The sequence below is a fragment of the Melanotaenia boesemani genome, chromosome 10 (genome assembly GCF_017639745.1).
Source record: "Melanotaenia boesemani isolate fMelBoe1 chromosome 10, fMelBoe1.pri, whole genome shotgun sequence".
Classification (NCBI taxonomy): Eukaryota; Metazoa; Chordata; class Actinopteri; order Atheriniformes; family Melanotaeniidae; genus Melanotaenia; species Melanotaenia boesemani.
In genome coordinates, this window is record NC_055691.1 from 6,538,796 (window position 1) to 6,558,483 (window position 19,688).

The 19,688-nt window shown below is 39.8% G+C and overlaps 1 protein-coding gene across 4 annotated transcripts in view; it reads right to left on the bottom strand.

Moving 5' to 3' along the window:
* Positions 1 to 19,688, bottom strand: part of kiaa1549la (KIAA1549-like a) — a 155,998-nt gene that overhangs the window by 23,388 nt on the left and 112,922 nt on the right. For all 4 annotated transcript variants that reach the window (XM_041997621.1, XM_041997622.1, XM_041997623.1 and 1 more), the window contains 4 exons: positions 18,785 to 18,978; positions 5,584 to 5,729; positions 2,027 to 2,151; positions 859 to 1,079 (listed from right to left, as the gene is read on the bottom strand). In XM_041997621.1, the coding sequence (XP_041853555.1) occupies positions 859 to 1,079; positions 2,027 to 2,151; positions 5,584 to 5,729; positions 18,785 to 18,978 (686 nt within the window). The remainder of the gene's footprint in view (positions 1 to 858; positions 1,080 to 2,026; positions 2,152 to 5,583; positions 5,730 to 18,784; positions 18,979 to 19,688) is intronic.

Genomic DNA, 19,688 nt, shown 5'->3' on the forward strand with positions numbered 1-19,688 from the left:
ATAGAAGACAAATATTTAAAAAGGTTTAACAAGAAGAATGATTATCATCTATTTAATCTGTTTAGTTTTAAACCCTTTTTGAATTTTGGAAATTGCATAACTTCTAAATTATCTCCACAATGGTGAAACAAGGACATATTTAAAACAAAAAAATCTGGCATATCTGTCTTCTGAGTCTTATTTTATGGCAGTGGCAGCTTTGCTCTGGGTTATCCTCCATCTTTCAGTGGTGATTGTGATGGTTCCATAAATCGACAGCAGTTTGCCTGAGCTTAACTGAATTTATTTGACACATCTGGTACAACTGATGGTTCCTGTCAGAGTTAAAATTAAACCATCCAAAATTGGGTGACGTTTGGAAGAAGAGCCTTTGTCAAACATGCAGGCAGAAAGCAAATTGTCACTATGAATAAGATTCAGCCACTTATGTAGAGTTAGGAAACTCTTACAGAAGGACAACCATGGGGGACACACTCCACCAATCATGCCTTTACGGTAGACTGGCCAGATGGTAAACTTCTTCACTGAAATGCACACAACAGATTAACTGTAATCTATGTAAATGCATTTGATTTAGTCTCAAAAAAAGAAATCCCTAATCCAATAAGATAAAGACTCAAATATTTGAGAGAGAATTTAAAACCCAATGTTTAAAAGAAACAAGGTACTGAGCATCACCTCACTGATACATGACTACAGTCAAACATGGTGATGGCACCATTATTATGTGGGATGCTTTTTTCATGATTACTTTCTTTCATTGTGGTGTTGTTGCATATTGATTTATATTCCTCATTAACATACATTTAATCAAGATTATACAATCTTTCAGGAACTGCCAGGAAGTCTACACCTCACCTCTTATGACATCCTGCAAAGGAAGCCCTCTTCTCCTCAGCAGTCATTGCTTTTTTGATCCCGTTGTCGTGCCGATTGTGTCTGGAGTCACGGTGTCTGTAACCGTGGTTGAGGCTTTCGGATAACGAGAACTCTCCATAGCCTTTTCTCCTGGCCTTCTGACGCAGTTTGTTCCTGTAGTGCTCGATGTCCGACTTCTGCTTCAGCCCAACATGGTTCACCTGCAATCAATAAACTCAAGTATTGATTTAAAGTCATCATGTTCATTTGCTTAGAGGCAAGTAACTAATAGAAGTTAGATTTTTTTAAGATAAAAATTAGTTTTTTTTTCTCTTTTTTCATCTTGCCTGTTATTCCACATAATAAAAGAATGCATCATGCCCTAAACATAAAATTTTCTGCCAAAGCAGACTAATAAATTGTAGCTGATGAAATGGGAAACAGAAGAGTCCTTGTGGGATTTTCTGGCCCTTACGTCAGTTAGACCAAGGGATGATTTATCATCAGCTTGTGTGTGCTGCTTTCTCAGCTGGAGAGGCTGAGGTGGAAGAGAGTGAGATGTGACAGGCTGAGGGAGAGATTAGAGGGGAAGAGGAGGAAAGTGTTTGTACCAACAACAACTAAATTCAGTAACAGAACAATGTGTCCCGGGGGGGATGTGATGCTGCCGCTATGGTGAGGGGAGTTTTGATAAACAGACAGCTGAAATGGAAGAATGTCATCACTTTGTTTGAACTCAGTTTGAGTTGGATAAGATGTAACATTATAAATGATGTAAACACCAAACAATTATCAAATATGCAAAATTCTATATTATTCTGTATTATATTTCAAATTTTTACATCTGTGTTTTCAATTTTGAATTGGAATTTCCAAACATGAGCGACTTGAATTATCTACCTCAAAACATGTCTACCAATCGTTGGCATGCTGCATTTTTCTGTGTGACTCATGTCCTAGTTTTTCTCTTCCTTACACTGTCAACACTGTGAGCTTACCTCACAGCTGAGTGTGACAAAGCCTTAAAGGTGCTGCATGTCTGCATCCTGCATTATTTATATGTATATACATAGAGTACACACAGTATATATATATATATATATATATATATATATATATATATATATATATATATATATATATATATACTGTGTGTGTGCAGACTCACCTCTCCGTTGACAGCTACAGAGTCCTGGCTGTGTGAGGAAGAGGAGGGATAAGAGTAGGTTGGCTGGGCTGTCATGGGCTTAATGGTGATGAGACGCAGAGATCCTGAATGTTCTTCATACGGGTCTGTGAGGAAGACAAATGAGTTTGTAACAGTGAGACAGAAGTAGTAAAGTCCTCCAGCTAGTGTATTAATGATCATATTAAAAATGTAACAGTCAAGCTGAAGAGTAGCTTGTTAAATGGACCCAGCTGTTGTTCCTGGCATATTATACAACTTTTATCTCTATGAAAGTGTTTATAGGGTGTTTGGCCCTAATGACTGCCTATAGAAATCTACTAGACATGCATTCTACCTAATGGCCAATGGGGGGCAACTCCTGCGCTAATTCCATTCGTTTATAAGTATTTAAACTAAGCAACACTACATAACGTTCCAACCTTAAAACTCTGCGCTCTCTGCATCTTATTTTGATGATCCATCTCAAAACAATGCATGTAATGAAACCAAGGACACCATAACCCAAAAATTTAAATAACAATATCACAAATCTGTGATATATCTGAATAAATAACACCTCTGACAATATAAAGAGGCTGCAGAGAAAGTATGTATTGTATATTTGTGTAAGAAAGTTTTATGCTTTTGTTAACAGGTTCTTCACACAAAAGCTTAAAACTTCGGTGTTATGTGTTATTTTCCATACTTACACTGCAAAATAATGGCATTTGTCTCCTTTAGCCTTTGAAACAATATTTACTTGTGATGAAAACTATTTATTTACAAAAGCATCCACGACAAAGTGAGTTTAAATCCTTTGGTTGAGGTTCTAAAAAACATATTTCTCCTGATGAAGCAATGTAGGCTGTACATGGTGGGTCTCTTGCCTCAAACATTATGTGAAGCTCTGTATTGAGTTGTGTAATTTATTGCAGGGAGCAGCAGATGGACCATGTTATGGGTCCGCCATGACTCACTGCCTGACTGACATCATATGGCAGTCTGCTTCATTGTACGACTTCAGCTCCAAACTCATCGTCACCCATTCAACCTGGCAGCAGCTCAACATGCGTTATTTGTTAACTGCATCGTATATCAAGTGTGACAGTCAAGGTCAGGCGTCAGGTGGGCGTCACAAGCAGCAGACATCGTGGACCAGATTGGACATCATGACAATGCATTAAGAAAACACAAAGCTGGAATACTGGCTGCTACCATGGGACAACTTCTACTTCTATAACAACAGATGCCAAACACAAGAATTTTGTTTAATCCAACATGTAATTTATTTCCTGCTGACTGGTTCAGTTCATTTCTGTTCTTGCAACTGACTATTACATTGCTACTAAAGCTGTTTTCTCTAAAGTAGATGAACGGCTGGAAAGTTTTATCTTTGGGACAGAACTGTTGTGATTCAAACCATCCAGCAGCTGCACATATGTTGGCATTTTAAATCATTTTATGTATGTACTTTCCTGCAACTTTGCAGACAATATGTGACATCAAATAAAATATGTTCATCTTAAGAGCATAGCCTCCAACACAGATAAAAAAAAATGAACATGTCATTTTAATTTCTTTAGAAAAACCAAATGGTTGTCAGTCATTTGCAGGGCTTTCACAGAGGAAACCCAACCTGATACCTTCACTTGTTTTTAATATATGGGGTGTTTTACATTGTTTGTATCACACTAATACCAGCTAATGTAAACTCAAGCAGTGATGAGGAGACTAAAGAGGTCTGTTAAGCTAACTTCATTCTGACTCACATCTTTCCAACTCAGCTCCAATTATTTTCATTTTCACATTTGTCATCAGTCCTAGCTGTTGCTGACTCAAGTGAAACCATTTCAGGGAATCTGTCAGCCTCCCATTTGAGCTTCATGCTAGTGTCGTATATGTGGTATCTGCAACACCTTCAGCATCAACACACACCGACTTGTTGCCTGTGTGTTTTAATAATGCACTCAAATGTCAGTTTTAAAGGTTATTTCATAGTCTTAAGTGAACTTATGATAACCTGTACATTAACGCTGCATGCAGGGGTTAAACTGGGAGTTGCTATGTGGGGTTTATGAGAAATATCGTTCTTTGATATTACCAAATTTACTTTATACTTTATATCACATGACCACTTGTCTTGTAATATTCAGTTAATTATTTCCTTGAACCTTTTTTTCCTTTTACTTATTTTCAGGTGTCATTTACTTGCGCCACTTTGCCCCCCCCCCGCCCCCCATCCTCCCTGAAAGTGATGATTAAATGAAGTGGCTCGATAGTGGCTCTCTGGCTGTGGAAAATCATACCAGTTCTTAGGTGATTCTCGATTAAACCAAACTAGAACTGGTTTTAACACCAGTCCTGAAACAGAACTGGAGCCACTTTGGACAGAAAAGGGTTGCAGACAACTTATTTTGTTTTGAAGATTACATTTTCTGAAAGGGCTAAATAAAGACATCAGATTTAAATAAATGAAAGTTAACTCCCCATTTTTTCTTCAGTCAGGCTTTAAAGGGCTAAAAAAAAACTGTAAATTCAGACAGCAAATACACAGCTACAAAAATATTATTCAATAAGAATCAGGACATTTTTGATGGAACATTTATAAAGCTAATAGTAACCATCTATAAACCTAGTTTCTAGGAGAAAGTGTCAGTCTGACTATGACAAACCATCATTTAAACAGTAATCCCATCAAAACCTGGTGTTTAAGCAGCGGTGTCAGATCTGCTGCGTGTTTGTGTTTATTCAAGTAGGATAGGAGTAAAAAAATGCTTCTGTAAGTATTTCTGACTGTTGAGCCTAATTAACACTGAAATATTCCGTTGTGAAATTTATCAGTGTTTTTCCTGTACAGGACAAGGATGTCTCTGGATGTCACAGGTTCAGTGATGAGTCAGTTTTATCTCACACATATGCTCCAGCTTGTACGATGGCAAATTACACCTAAAGTGACAGCATGCACTCACATCTTTTTCCACCCACTTGCCTGACTTTCCTCTGTGAGCTGACTAAAAAGTAACTTGGTGCAATGCTTTAGGAGCATCTGGTGGTTTTTATCACCTCACAGAGTTTTAAGTTCTGCTTTGTGGAGTGAGATAAGCCATAAAGAAGCAACTTAAATACTGAAATCCACACACCTAACAAGTATCTTCTGATTAAATTTGTAGCAAGATGCAGCAGCATGAATGAGTATGAGAGGACATGTGACAGCCTCTGACATAACTGTATGTGTCGTCACAGACTGTTCCAAGATGAAGCATCAGGCTGACTCACTGGATGCATGACTGTTTTCAGTCTTTGTGTTCATGTGCACTTCAGTATTTAATAATTGTTAGCATTTTTTAATGCAAACAAGTAAATGAAGACTATATTAGGAGATATATGTGGATAGGCCAAGTTAATAAGAGTGGGTTGGAAATGTTGATTCGCTTTGTGTGTAGTGATATGCAGAGGGACAGATTTTCTTTTCATTCTCTTTTTATTTAATTTTATTTTTTTTACTCTTTTAACCCTAAACTATCTTCCCTCCGCTTCCTCCGTTTCCTCCTCCTCACCATTGGTGCCCCTCTTGTGCAGCTCCTCCTTGGCGTTCTTGCAGCTGCTGCCAGTCGTAGTCCTTCGGGCCGAGGAGCTCTTACTGGTGTTCAGCTTCCCGGAGCCGTTACTCGACACTGAGCCATCCTCCTCACTTGGCAACCGCCTGTAGTGGCCATGGCAACAGAGACAGACAAGGAAGACAGAGGAGAAGGGAGGGGAGTGAGGTTTGAGTGTGTACACAAACAGGGCATCATTCCACAGTTATTACTGGAAACACACTATCAACTGCAAAAAAAGCAACATTAATGAACTCAAAAATTCTTCACAAGTCAAAAACATGTTAAGAAATGGTGTGAATGCAAGTGCACGATTAGAAATGTAATTAAAACAATGCCGTTCATTTACAGATCATTAAAACCAGAAAACATCCAATGATATTTGTAACAAAAACTTATTATTATTCCAAAATCATCAAAATAGAAACAATTACAGATGTTAGGAAATTTGGTTAAAGTCAAAAAGCATGTCTTTACATTGACTATATGTCTTATTTTGTGTTGGATGATTCTCAAGTTTAGGATACACCTGAAGGACATATTTTTTCTGCCTCTTCAATTGGAAAACAAATCCTCTCCAACTTACCACAGATACAAGAAAACTCTGCACAACTTGTCAGTAGATGCATGAAGTCCTGACACTGAAAACACAGCCTACTGTGCAGAAGTGTTCAATTAGAAAATTTGACTGTTTCGTTTCTGTTAAATTGAGATTTTAACTAAAGCAAAGCTGATTTATGGATAAATAGCTGAGAGTTTGGAATGGATCTCATATGGAAAATTTAAAGTTAAAGTGACTGTGTTTATACTGGTGACAGCCTTAATGCATGCATTTATATGATTTTATGAAGCAATGTTTTATGTTTTCATCCCTGTTAAACAAACATGTAAATAATATAAATATTGGGATGGAAACGTTATCTTATATGTTCATCTTTGTTACTTGTGCATGCTGCTGTAGTTATCTGGTTACATTTGATATTTTGGGGAAAAAGAACAGGAGTATTAAAAAGGAACCTTGACCCTGTGCGTTATCTCAGCCCAGACCCCCAATCACTGTAAACTAACATGTTCCCGCCTACAAAAGACAACTAGAGTGCAGACAGAATTCTCACATGGCCTTCAAACAGAATAATGACTTCCCAACTGCTTAAAATTCAAGACAGCATAAAGTTAATTTTACTTTCCTTATGTGAAACTGTGGGAGTGAGTAAAATTAAATTTAAAAAGAATAAGACAAGTAAAGCTGCTTATTAGCCGCATGTGTCAGCAACCTCTTCTGTTTTGCTTCAGGAATTTTTGATAAATGTTATTCTTAGCGGCTGCTTGTCTGATAGTCTATTAAACATGAAGTTAAAACTTACCAGGAACTTGTGGAGAAGGTGACAATTCATATTCTACTAGAACCCAACGTTTTCTAGCTTATTTGTAAGCATGTTAACTGAATGTACTCAAAACTGCAACATGAAATTAGACATATTTAGGTGATATTTAAGTTTTTTTTTACTTCATTTTCATTACAGAGACTATGAGCCCCCTATATTTCATGTTTTTTCAGGCAGTACATCCCAAAATAAAGTAAAATGTGCCTAACACTATCCATTTTCACGCCGCTGGTAAAGACGTTCTGTTTGAACACATGATGGTTTAATGACTGTTTGACTAAACTATGACCATGTAGCCTGGGTTACTTTCTCTGCTTCTCCCAGCAGCACAGGTAAATGGAAGTTTAACCCAACTGTAAGTTTAACATTAATACACAATCTCATTGGCTAATTCTGCTCCTCCTCTCCATCACCTGCACAGCATTTTAATGCACCTCACCCCTCCACCACGGGAACAAAACATCCAGACAGAGATGCAAAATGAATACAAAGTGGTAACTCTGCGTCTCTTTGCATAGAATCTCTGCTCATTCCTCATCTCTGTGGTGGCTTTGCATAGCAAAAAAATTTACTAGTTTGCTCTAGTAATACATCCATACTTATAAGACCTGTCACCTTTTGGATCAGATATACAGAATGAAAGTAAGATGCAGGTAGAATAAATCTCGATTTTACTGTAGAGATTGATACTGTGGTTTTCCTTCATGTTTGAGGACATTACAATGATGTCCATTCACCTACCAAACCTAGACTAAAACCACTACCCGCTTAATCACAACCTCCACTCTCACTTTAGATCATAGTTTAGTCATTTCCTTTTTGGGGACTGACCATTTGTAGCCAGAAAGTTGTCAAGTTTACTCAGTGCAACTTTGTAAACAATTTAGTTTCCATGCAAACACTGACATGATTTCACATACCAGCAAACTACATGCATCCTCATATTTGGCTTTCTAAGTCAATAAACTTATGCACATGTATGAAAATATAAATAGCAGTAACTGTTTGTGTTCTATGTGCTCACACACCAGCTCATGATCATGTACACATACACATGAACACACACACACCTCGGGGCATGTAAGCCACAGCAGCAACACAATGTGACAGGCTCATCTACAGGTGGTGTGAGATCAGTGAGACCGGACATAACAGAACCACAGGCAAGGCTGTGTTAACTCACATTTACACACACACACGTACGCACACAGCGCAGTCTGCGATTGGCCGAGCTGCAGTAAAAGTCATGTGGAGCAAAGCGCCGGAGGGATGGAGGCAGAAATACAACGTGTGTTCCATGTAAATCTGCCTGTGAAGGCCAGAGAGACGAGCAGCGGAATCAATAATCACACTGCTGGAAAGTAATGTTCACCCAAGCTCCCAGGACTCTGGTAGGGCACCCGAGCTGGGTCCTCCCCCCCGCCTCTGTTTTTGTCTTTGCACCTTACACTGTTGCTCTCTGGAGGCTGCACTGAGCAGAATAAATGCTCTTGCAGTGAACCCATTCTTTTGTGTTTATCCCCCCTACTGATGTTCCTAAATTTGCTTCAACTGTTTCAGATTTTCAACAAACTTCACTTTGGAAATGAAGCAAAAAAAAAAAAAAAAAACATAATTTTGCTTCCTTTGTGTCAAGACAATCTGCAGAGGAGGCTGATATGAATGGATAACTATGCTCTTCCTGCTTGAGTATATACACATGCATAAACATACAAATACAGGACTGATTATTAAGAGTATTAATTAATGCAGCTTTTGACAACAACGTTCAATTTGTAATTTAAAAAACAAATATGCACACAAAGAGTCAGTTTAATTTGTTGACGTTATGCTATTTATTTTTCCTTTTTAGGCAGAACAGTTTAATCGATCTTTGTGTAAATGCTGTAGTTAAATGTTAAGGAATTGGTTCAGCAATTTTCTGAATTAAATGCCATTAGTCTTGCAAAATGGTAACATGTTTATATTTTACAATGTGTGAAAATTTCACACTGATCACAAATTCTAAACCATAATAAATACAGTCAAATTAAATTCCCAAGGGTCCATTATCATTACATGCCAACATTTTTCTTTACAAATTGCCTATAAACTGCAACGAGTCAAGTACAGTTTGTTCTTTGGATTAAGATTATAAGTTAATAAAAAAATAATAACCGGAAAAAAAAATTCATGGTACTACTGGAATATTAACATGTTAACAGGGTTTGATCACAGCTGATTGCTTCTCTTTGCAAAATCTTTTCTGGTCCGACTGGAATGCAAAACTGAAAACATTTCTAGCCTTGAATATACATTGTGCTTCATTCTTTTTATCAAAATGTTGCACAATAACATAATGAACTAAACTGGTGAGAAACCTGCTAAATGTCATGGAAATGACACCATATTCACAGGCAAGGTACATAAAGTAAGACAGACATTTTCAAACATTTATCTTTTATGCCTCAATTTGTTTGAAAACATCAAAGCTTTACAATAATTGAGATGCTTTAGAAATAATACAAACACACACATATTTGATAGTAGGAATTCCTAAGAGAAATGTTATCCACTGTAGCTCCAATGAGTTGAATGATTCAGTATATAATTAGTACAATCCATCACCTGGACTGCATCATCTACTGCTCACTCTGCAGCTAACTACTGAGAGTACATGCATAGAAGGTAGAGAGTGTGTGAACAAAAGATTTACTTCAAGCACAACTTTAGCCTTGTTGTCTTGTCCAAGCTTTCTATCTTTAGAAAACAACCATATATACTGCACAGATTACCAAAGATAAATGTGTTCTTTGTTGTTGCAAATGAGAAATCCTTCGTACGTTTTTTTCACTTGGTTAAAAAATGGGATGTGCAATTAGTGTTAGTTAAAAATGGTTCTACAAGATGTGTGTGTTTGTATGCAAGTTAGTAAAGCTGATTATGACACCCTGCCAGCTCTTCCAGCACTTTACACTGTCATCTTTGTTACACAGAATGGTTCCCTCCGGCTTGGCTACAGCCTGGTTTATAAATATACATGTATTTATCATCTCTGAGAAGCAAAGCACAACTAATCCCACCCCCATTCATTTTTCGTTTAGCAGTGAGTAAATTTGAGTGGCTGTCTTAGGTGCATTTTTGCATTCTCATTTATGTGAGAGGGGGCATGATGTATCTTATTTGTGACTGCAAAGTTCCTAAAGGGGAAGATGTCAGTTTTGAATGTGGGTGGTGGTCCATGTGGGTGTAGCCTGCAGCAGATACATGTGTGAAAATGGAAGTTTATTAAAATGCCTACCATTTTGTTTGCAGTCTTCTTAATGTTCCGACTAAAAACCGATTAAAACAAATTATTTTAATTTAGTCTATTTGATTTTTTTCTTTTTTTTTCTTTTGGGGAAAAACCAAGTAATCAGGTGTCTGTGTTAATGGCATAAAGAGGACTATAAGAAGGAAAACTAAAGCTAAAATACACAGATAAATATTTCAGGAAATACAGTGTAGGAAAGTTAAGTCAAATAACTTAAAACTAAGAAGAGAACTAATCAAATGTATGCTACATTTTGAAATATCAATTTTTTAGAGCCCCATTTCCTGTGCTGGTTCTCAGTAACTGTAGGAAAAATGACCATCTGTTCATCAAAATGCTTACCATATTGCTGTGAACATTTTTAAAAATCATTCTGTATTGTTGCTTCAGAACAAGCTAATTATACTCAAATATTCATGACACATATCCCATTTTTCACAATGTTACTTGTTTTACTTGGCAGTTTCAGTAGGTAGAAGATATTCTTTTGGCTGCAAATTGCAATTTAAGCCACTAGGTGGCATCACATATTCTGTACTATATTGCTTTTTTTTCCTTTCTTATCTTGCTTTTAGAAAGATTGTTCTGGGGGAGAGAGGCTTCTGTGTGCTACCTCAAGAGTTTGAAAAATAGTTAGCCAACCTTCCCACCTGTGTTAGACTCAGCATCCTTAAATCCGCCTTAAAGCCAAGCATTTTGCTGCAATTTTCTCCCAGTAATCAAAGGTATTTTCTGTTCTTAAGTCTCCAAACATCTTCTCGTTAACACTGGAATTATCTCCAGATCACAACAATCCATCAGAGTCTGCACTGCTTACTTGAGGCTTCTGTCTGGCTTAACGCGCCGTGACACACAAACCAACACTGATGATGTCTGGACTTCACTCCTGAAAAGCTTGGGGTTTAAAACCGGCTTGTTCGTTGACTCAGACAGCTGCTGGAGAACTTTGTTGTTCCCTTTAACAAGGCTTCCAGCTGAGAACAGAATGTCTGGTCGGCTCATTGTCTCAGCACGGTACCTGTGTTCGAAAAAGTTTGCCTTTTGCAAACAAAGATATAAAAAAGAAAGCTTTCGAAAATCATTAACATGAAGAAACCAGAAGTTTCCTTGTTCTGTTACTTGGCACCTTTCACGGAACTGGATGTGTTCATCGAAGTGTAACTGTCTCAATACATGCATTTAACAAAGTTTAGATATCTCTTGTCTTCCCTTTTCTTAGTCCCTCTTAATGTATTTCATACAATCTGTTTGACCATCAATCCCATGACTCCAGTAAAAAATCTAAATAAGATGGTTGATATTTAACCACAAATCATGATGTAATATAAAATATTCAGCATCTTCAGAGCTGCTCTAATAATAAATACATTTTTGCCCACAATTATTTCATAGAGTTGTTTCCTTTCACTGTCGCCATACGGTCAGTTTTTCTTTATTAAACTACATGGCTTGATTTGATACAAACTTGATAGATTTTCCTCTGGAGACAGTGGCAGTGTGGACAGGATCTTCATCGTGGAGCCACACCATGTAATGGACCTAAAGACAGTATAGTCGCTGATGAGACTTTTTAACATTGTAATGTAAAAGAAAAAAAGAATGTGTGCAGTTTATTATGGAGTTTCTGGAGTTATGACCCTGTGGCAAAATAGAAAAGTAAATAAATAAAAAAATCAGAGGCATAAAAATGGATGAAAACAGCTGCAGATCTGAACAAAGTGTTTCATATTTCCTATTAAAATCCTTGTCAGAATACCCTCCACATGCTTTACTGCTATTAGGTTGGTGCACAGAATTAATGCCAGGATATGTTTTGTTAATTAAATCTGACCAAATCATCACACCAGAATTAGCTTTTTTTTTCTTTTGTTTTTTATTTCCAGGCAAACCGAAAATTTCTATAAAATATAACAAAGCCTTAATTCTGTTATTTGTTCTTCATGATACCTTATAAAAAAGGAGACAGATGTGGACTGCAGGCTGCTCAGTCAAGCACACATTTTGTGTGGTGGAAGTTATGCGAACGAGGTCTGACATCTGACATCTGACTGAAATACCCACAGACCTTCTGGGAAAAGATCTCACTTTGATGGTCGCGTATGTCTCTCCAAAATTCCAGCATCTTCTGCATCAATTGTAACTTCACACATATGAAGTCATCCGTGCTGATAAACCCCCAACCATCACAGACACTGACTTTTGCAACTTTCAGTCAGTTTTTCCCAAAAGCAGCTGAAACATGGACTCATCCAAACACAGAACATGTGTCCACTGTCTTTCTGTCCATCTGAGATGAACTCATGTGGAGAGAACTTAGCAACGTTCCTCTACTGAGTTGATAAATGGCTTCCTCTTTATTTAATGCCATTACAGTTTGTTTCAGGATGCAGCCACAGACTGTGTTTAGTAAAAAGGGTTTTCTAAGCCCGTGTGGTTATACTGATCATGGTGGCATGACGGTGTCTCATGCAGTGCTGCCTGAGAGCTCGACCGTGGCTTCTGTCTTGGCCGTTATGAACTGATTTTATTCACTGTGTTTTGCTCTTTGGTTAATAAAAACAGCTCACAACTCTTTTCCATGAATATTAAACTCACACTCTGCTCCTGCAAATTATTCTCAGATTGACATCACAGCCAGAACACATCCCCAGTCCAACCTGACCTTCTTCACTTTCATATACCAGTACTCGTCACCAATAGGCATTACAAACACCCTCAGTCACATATCGCTATCATTTGATGTCTCCGTCCCATTACCATAGCCCCTACAAATTCTAGATCCGTTATTCAACAAAAGAACTCACCTACAAATTTTAACATGGCACTTCTAAATGTCCATTCTCTTTTAAACAAATCTTTTATAATTAATTATCGTATTTCAGATAATAAAATTGACTGTCTCTTTTTAACTGAAACCTGGCTTGATACCGATGCTCCAGCAAACCTCACTGAGGCTTCTTCCCTGGAACTGCATCAATTGCTCGAGGATCAATCTTAGCAAAAATATTGTTTTTTGATAATTACTCATCATTTGAATATCATGCTATCATGCAACCCACCTATTTTATCTGTGACTGTTTACAGACCACCCAAGCCTCCCTCCTGCTTTATACAAGAATTTTCTGACTTAACTGTAATACACTCAAAATACAGCAAAACTTTAATAACTGCTGATTTTAACCTACACATTCACAACAGATTTGATGCTCTTGCAGAGGAGTTTTTAAATCTTTTAAACTGTGTAGATTTCAAACAACACGTCACACAGCCTACTCACAACAGAGGACACACCCTGGACCTGGTCATAACCTATGGTCTGTCCACTGGTGTGTCCTCTGTTGTTGACCTGGCTGTGTCAGACCACTACTGTGTGTTTTTTCATCATCACCGCTTTAAGCCAACAGGAGGCCTCAGTGAGAACTGGGAGGAAACGATATATTACTTCTGAAGTGGCTGCAAATTGTATTGAAATTTTAAACCAAACTCCTGCTCTGATTTTACCTGCATCATGTTATTTTATTGTGGATCATTTTAACAGCAAACTTAAGTCAGCTTTCGATGCTGTAGCTCCTCTGAAAACTAAAATAATAAAATCAAACCCACACCACCGTGGAGGAATGAGCAAATCAAAGAACTCAAAAGACACTGCAGGAGAGCATAGAGGAAAACAAAATTAATCATTTATTTAGACATTTTTAAGAAAAACAACTCAAAACCTACAATAAAACAGTCAAACAAGCCAAAACACTTCATTTTTCCTATCTTGCTTTGCAGACTTGCAGGCCACTTCAGAAGTAAAATCAATGTTATTAAATCCAGTCTTTTATCTCAATGACATTTTGATTTTAACAGACCTGAAGCTTTTATTTTACCTGAGGAAACACTGGAGAGTTTTGTCCTGGTTGATGCAAAGATGCTTGGTCGAGTTTCCACCCAACACAACAAACCTGCTTTTTAGACCCAATTCCCATATCACTTTTAAAATCATTTTATGGTTTCTTTGAGTGTGAGCTTTTAGACGTGTTAAATTATTATATTCAGATGAATGTTTTCCCTGCTTCCTTTAAAACGGCAATAGTGAGGCCCCATCTGAATAAGAGTATTTTAGATCTAGACATTCTTGATAACTATCGACCTGTATACAACTTCTTTATGCAATTACATGAGTTTTTGCATAAACACAATATTTTATAAAAATATCAATCCGGTTTTACAGTACCGAGACGGTCCTTTTAAAGATGGCTAATGACCTTAGATTTAACTTAGACTCACATAAACTTTCTGTCCTGGTTCTACTGGATCTTAGTGCTGCCTTTGATACAGTTGATCACCAGATTTTACTAGACAGACTCAGAAGTCTGGTGGGCCTCTCAGGTACTGTTCTTAAATGGTTTTACTCCTATCTCACAGATCGAAAATTCTTTGTAAGTATGGATACATGCTCCTCAAGAATCCATGAAGTCAAGTGTGGGGTTCCCCAGGGATCAATTTTAGGCCCAGTACATTTTAATCTGTATGTTGCCTCTTGGGGAAGTCATCAGGAGGTGCCTGGGTTGGTGGGCGTCGGTCCTGGGCTGGGCGTCGGTCCTGGGCTGGGCGGCTGGGCTATTCCGGGGCGGGCTGGGCAGGGGTTCTGGGCTCTGGTGCCCGGGGGTGGTCCTCCTCCCTCCGGGGTGGTGGGCTCCGTATGTGCCTGGGGTCTGGGCCTGCCCGGATGTGCTGCCGTGGTGTGGGTTGGTGCATGCCCTGGTGTCTGCTTGACACCCTGGGACCCAGGGTATGGCCCGGGGGCAGGGGGGGTGTAGGGGTTTGAAGGAGGGCTGAGTGGGATTCGGGGGATTATAGGGGGAGGTGCTGGGGTGTGAGACAGGGATGCTTGTATGTTGTGTGTGTATGTCTATACTTTGGATGTTTGTGTGAATGGGGAAGTATGTTTGTGTGTGTGCGTATGCATGTGTTAGGATGAGTGGGGGTGTGTCTGGGGAGTGAGAGTGGGAGGGTTGGATGCTGTGTGAGTGTTTATATCTTTTGGGTGGGGCTGAGAGGGCATATGTGAGTTAGGATGAGTGGGAGTGTGCAAGGAAATAGGTGTGTGCATGTGTTTCTGTGTGTGGTTGGGGCAGGGTTAAGTGCACTTGTGGGGGGGGGGGGCCTGGGCGGGCCTGGGGGTGGTGGGCCGTGGGTCTGCCGCTGTCCCCATCCTCTCATTCCCCGTTAGGGGTGTGGGAGGGTGGGTATTTTCTGGGGTGGGTGGCGGCTCACTGGCTGCAGTCCCTGAATGGCCGGGTCGTGGGGGGCGGCCTCTCTTGGCCTGTCTTGCCCTGGGGGGCCTCCTAGGGAGCAGGGGTGCCTAATGCCACTAAAGGCTCATCATCCAGAGGGAAGTTTGCTTCCCTCTGGACGTACATCCCCTGACCCCTCTTACTTCCCGCGCTCTCTGTCTCACACACACACACGTAGGGAGTTGGGAGGCGTGGAGCCATGCAGGGTGGAACGGAGGAGACCATTCAGTGGTCTCCTTGGATGCACCCCGTGGCTACTTGCCTCTCAGTTTTAATTGCACCGAGACACCAAAATACAAGAAACACAACACACAAACAACACCTGGGGGGCATGGCATGCGGTGCATGGTGGGCGGGGCCACTTAGGTGGTCCGGCTCCCGGCTCATTGCAGTCACTGCCCCTCAATTTTAATTGCACACAACACACACTACATAAACAGTCAGGAGCGGGGAGGGAGAGGGTATTGGGGACCTCTCACACCCCTGCTCCCCCTGTGTGTGGCTGGGGGCGGGCAGGGGGGGTGGTTGCTCCTGGGCCGGGTCCCGGGGTGGCTGCGCTGGTGGGCTGCTGGCTCTGTGGGGACTGGGTCAAGGGGTGGTGCTTGGGGCTCGCTGTCCGCTGGTACCCCTGGTTCCCGGGGTGTGCGGCTGGAACATCGGGGTGTGTGCTGGCCTACGCCGGGTGGCTGTCTGGGGGGGCCTGGTCCTCCTAGGCATGTTGCGGGCCCTCTGCCCTTGGGGGGTGGGGCGGCCGCCTCTGGGCTCCTGGGGCCCTGGGCCCTTCGCTTGGGCTGCCCTGGGTGGCCTGTCCCTGGCAGGGCCGGCGGCTGCTGATCTTGGCCCACTGGGGCCTGTGCCCCGGGACCGTGGGGAGCTCTTGCTGGGGCTCTCCTCTGCCGCCCTTCGGGTGGGGCTGGAGTCGTCTTTGTGGTGAGGTGGCTTGGGTTGGTGCTCCGGGTCTGCTGCTGAGGGCCCGGCCCAGGCCCAGTTACTGAGTTGTCTAGTGGCTTTTTAATACTAAGCGATAATTATTAAATTTTTTTTTTTTTTTTTTGTATTTTTCCAGTGAGTTAGTATCTGGTCGCTGTTATGTCTTTTTGATTTGGTTATTATTTAAAAACTCTTAATGACTGGCAGCCCTGTTTTTTTTTCTGTGTGTGTGTTTCTGCTTTTGTAAAAGTTGTAGGAAATTTTCTGGTGTGTTCATGTACAGGTTTAACAGTTTGTTGTCTGGTGATGGTGTGGATTGAAGTGTCGTTGCCTTCTGTCTGTGATCTTTTTGTCTCCTTTCTTCTTTCCCTTTTGCTCTTTTTGCTATTTTCCATCTTTTTTTGTCCCCTCCAGTCAGGTCCAGCAAGATTACATAGATTCCGTGATTCAAAGTAAATAAATAAATAAATAAATCAGATTATGAAGAGGAGCCTTACCCATAGGCCTCCCCTTGGCAGAGCAAATTTGTTCAGCACAATACAGCAACCAGATTATCATTTTGCTTGCTATGATGCTGGACAGGACAAGTTAAAAAAAAAAAAAAATAATCATTTCGATCCCTCTAAGTGTATAAAAAACGGTGTTCTTTTCGACTCTGAGCTGGATTTTATTCCACACATAAAAAAAGTCACAAAGACAGGATTTTATCATCTTTAAAACATCGCCAGAGTTCGCCCATTTCTCTCTCTTGCCAGCACAGAGGTGCTAAAGCATGCTTTTATTTCTAGTAGAATAGATTATTGTAATGCCCTGCTCTCTGGTCTTCCCAAAAAGTCCATTTTGAATCTACAGCTACTTCAGAACTCAGCGGCACGCGTTCTGAAGAGGACCAGACGGTGGGAACACATTACACCAGTTTTAAAATCGCTGCATTGGCTCCCCGTGCGTTTCAGGATTGATTTTAAGTTTCTTTTAGTAGTTTATAAATCTCTTAATGGTCTTGGGCCCTCTTATTTATCAGACTTGCTTTTAAATTATGAATCCTCGCGGACCCTGAGGTCCTCTGGTACCGGTCTCTTAGTTGTTCCAAGGGTGAGGACCAAAACATATGGTGAGGCCTCTTTCCACTGTTGCAGCCCTCGTCTGTGGAATGGCCTGCCAGAGAACCTTAAGGCTGCTGAGACTGTTGATGTGTTTAAAAAGAGGCTTAAGGCCTACCTTTTTAGCTTAGCTTTTAACAAAATTTTATTTGATCTTAATTTATTTTTAATTTTATGTCTTATTTTATTTTATTTTCATTTTACTTAACTTTATTTATTTATTTAATCTTAGCTTATTGTTTCTTAAGGTTATTTAATCATTGTTTTAACTCCAGTGTTTTCCTCATGAGGATCCTCCACGCCGGGGGTTCTGCCCGCTCAGTCTGGGAGTTGTTGTTGCGGTGATCGCCCTTGTCTGGGTGGTTCGGGCCCTACACAGAAGCCTTATAGCTGTGGAGTGGGTCCCGGTCTGCCCTGATCGGGGTGGTTGCCATGATGGCAGCCGCTGTAGGACATGGGTGGACTCTCTCCTGGTGTCGATGGATCCCCATGATATTGTTTTCTCACAGCAGCATGAAGCCAGATGTTTATCACTTTTAATGTTTTATACTACTTTTAGTTCAGAGACAGAAACCAAGGAGTCGTGTTTGTGCAGAATAGAGGGGCTGCTTTGTGAAAGACTTTGACAATTTTTTTTTTTTTTTTTTTTTATGTAGTTTCTTTTGATGTGTGCAAAGACTTGTTTTGTTTTTAATATGCATAAATTAATTTTTTTCATGTAAAGCACTTTGTGTTGCCCCAGCATGAAAAGTGCTTTATAAATAAAGTTTGATTTGATTTGATTACAGGTATGATTGTTGCTCTAAAATATAATAAATTATTTTAACAACTGTTAAACAACAACCCATTCTGTCAATCACACCTGTCTTAACAAAAATCAACAGATGCAAAATCCAGATTTTTCCTACTTTTTGTAAGTGTGGTACTAGCATCATATTTTGAAATTAGTTTCTGTTTTCTCAGTACAATGAAATTGGACGGTAAAAATCATTTATTTGAATTCATGTCTGTTAAGTAAAAGTTTAAATAAGTTAACAAATTACAGATTTAAGATTTTGCACACGAACTTTCCAGCTTTTCTGGAAATGTAGTTGGCCGATGCCTTCTTGATATTTGCCAGTATACTGACAAAGGACAGGTTACATCAAATACGGAAGTAAAGAAATGTCTTACCCTCCTTTGTGTAGATCAGCAGATGGAGGCCTCTTACTTGCCGCCCCATCCTGCAGAATCTTCTTATCTAACGACAGAGACAGGGGAGCATCTCGTACAGGCAGCCCCAAAACCAGTGTCTCCTTTGTGACGGAGACGGCCTCGTCACCGGTGCGGCCCATGTGCTTCTTGGCATAGTCAAACCCCTGAACAGGCTGGCGGGGAAAAAGGAAGACACAACCTGTGTCAGTTTTTACTACATGGTAAAGGTTTTTGCTGTTTGTAAACCTGTCAGTTTACATAAGTTGCATCAGACTTTTCATTCCCAGTTTTCTGCACAGCAAGTTGTTGTTTAACTGTTGGCTGATGGACCAACAGAAACACTGAGTCAAGCAGCTGCCGCATAGTAAAGCACATGCAAACACCTCAACAAGAAAATACAGGAATCATATTTAACAAAACAGATTTACATTTTTACATTTGACAGGCTTAAAAGACAAACAAACTGCAATTCAGTATCATTTATAACCAACAAAAAGGAATGAATGATAAAGGAGCCATTAAAAAAAACACACAATGTATGTATAAAAAATGGTTTAAACAGCAACATAACCAATTAAAGCTAATGCTGGAGTTTCACAGTGATGTAGAGCCAAAAAAACCTGAATCACACACAATTCAGTTTGGTAAAAATGCAAAATTGATTACAGTAAATTTTTAACCAGGCATGTATCTAATGCTTGTTGATCTAGTTAGGGATGCGCTGATGCCACATTTTTTCAAACCGAGTACAAGTACTTACTTAAAAACTTGGGCTTAGTTTAAAAGCTGTCAGAATCTTCATAATGTAGGAAGATAATTAGTTTTTTGCTGCATTATGTTCACCGCTGTGACGATGAACCTACATGCCCAAATCAGTCTATTT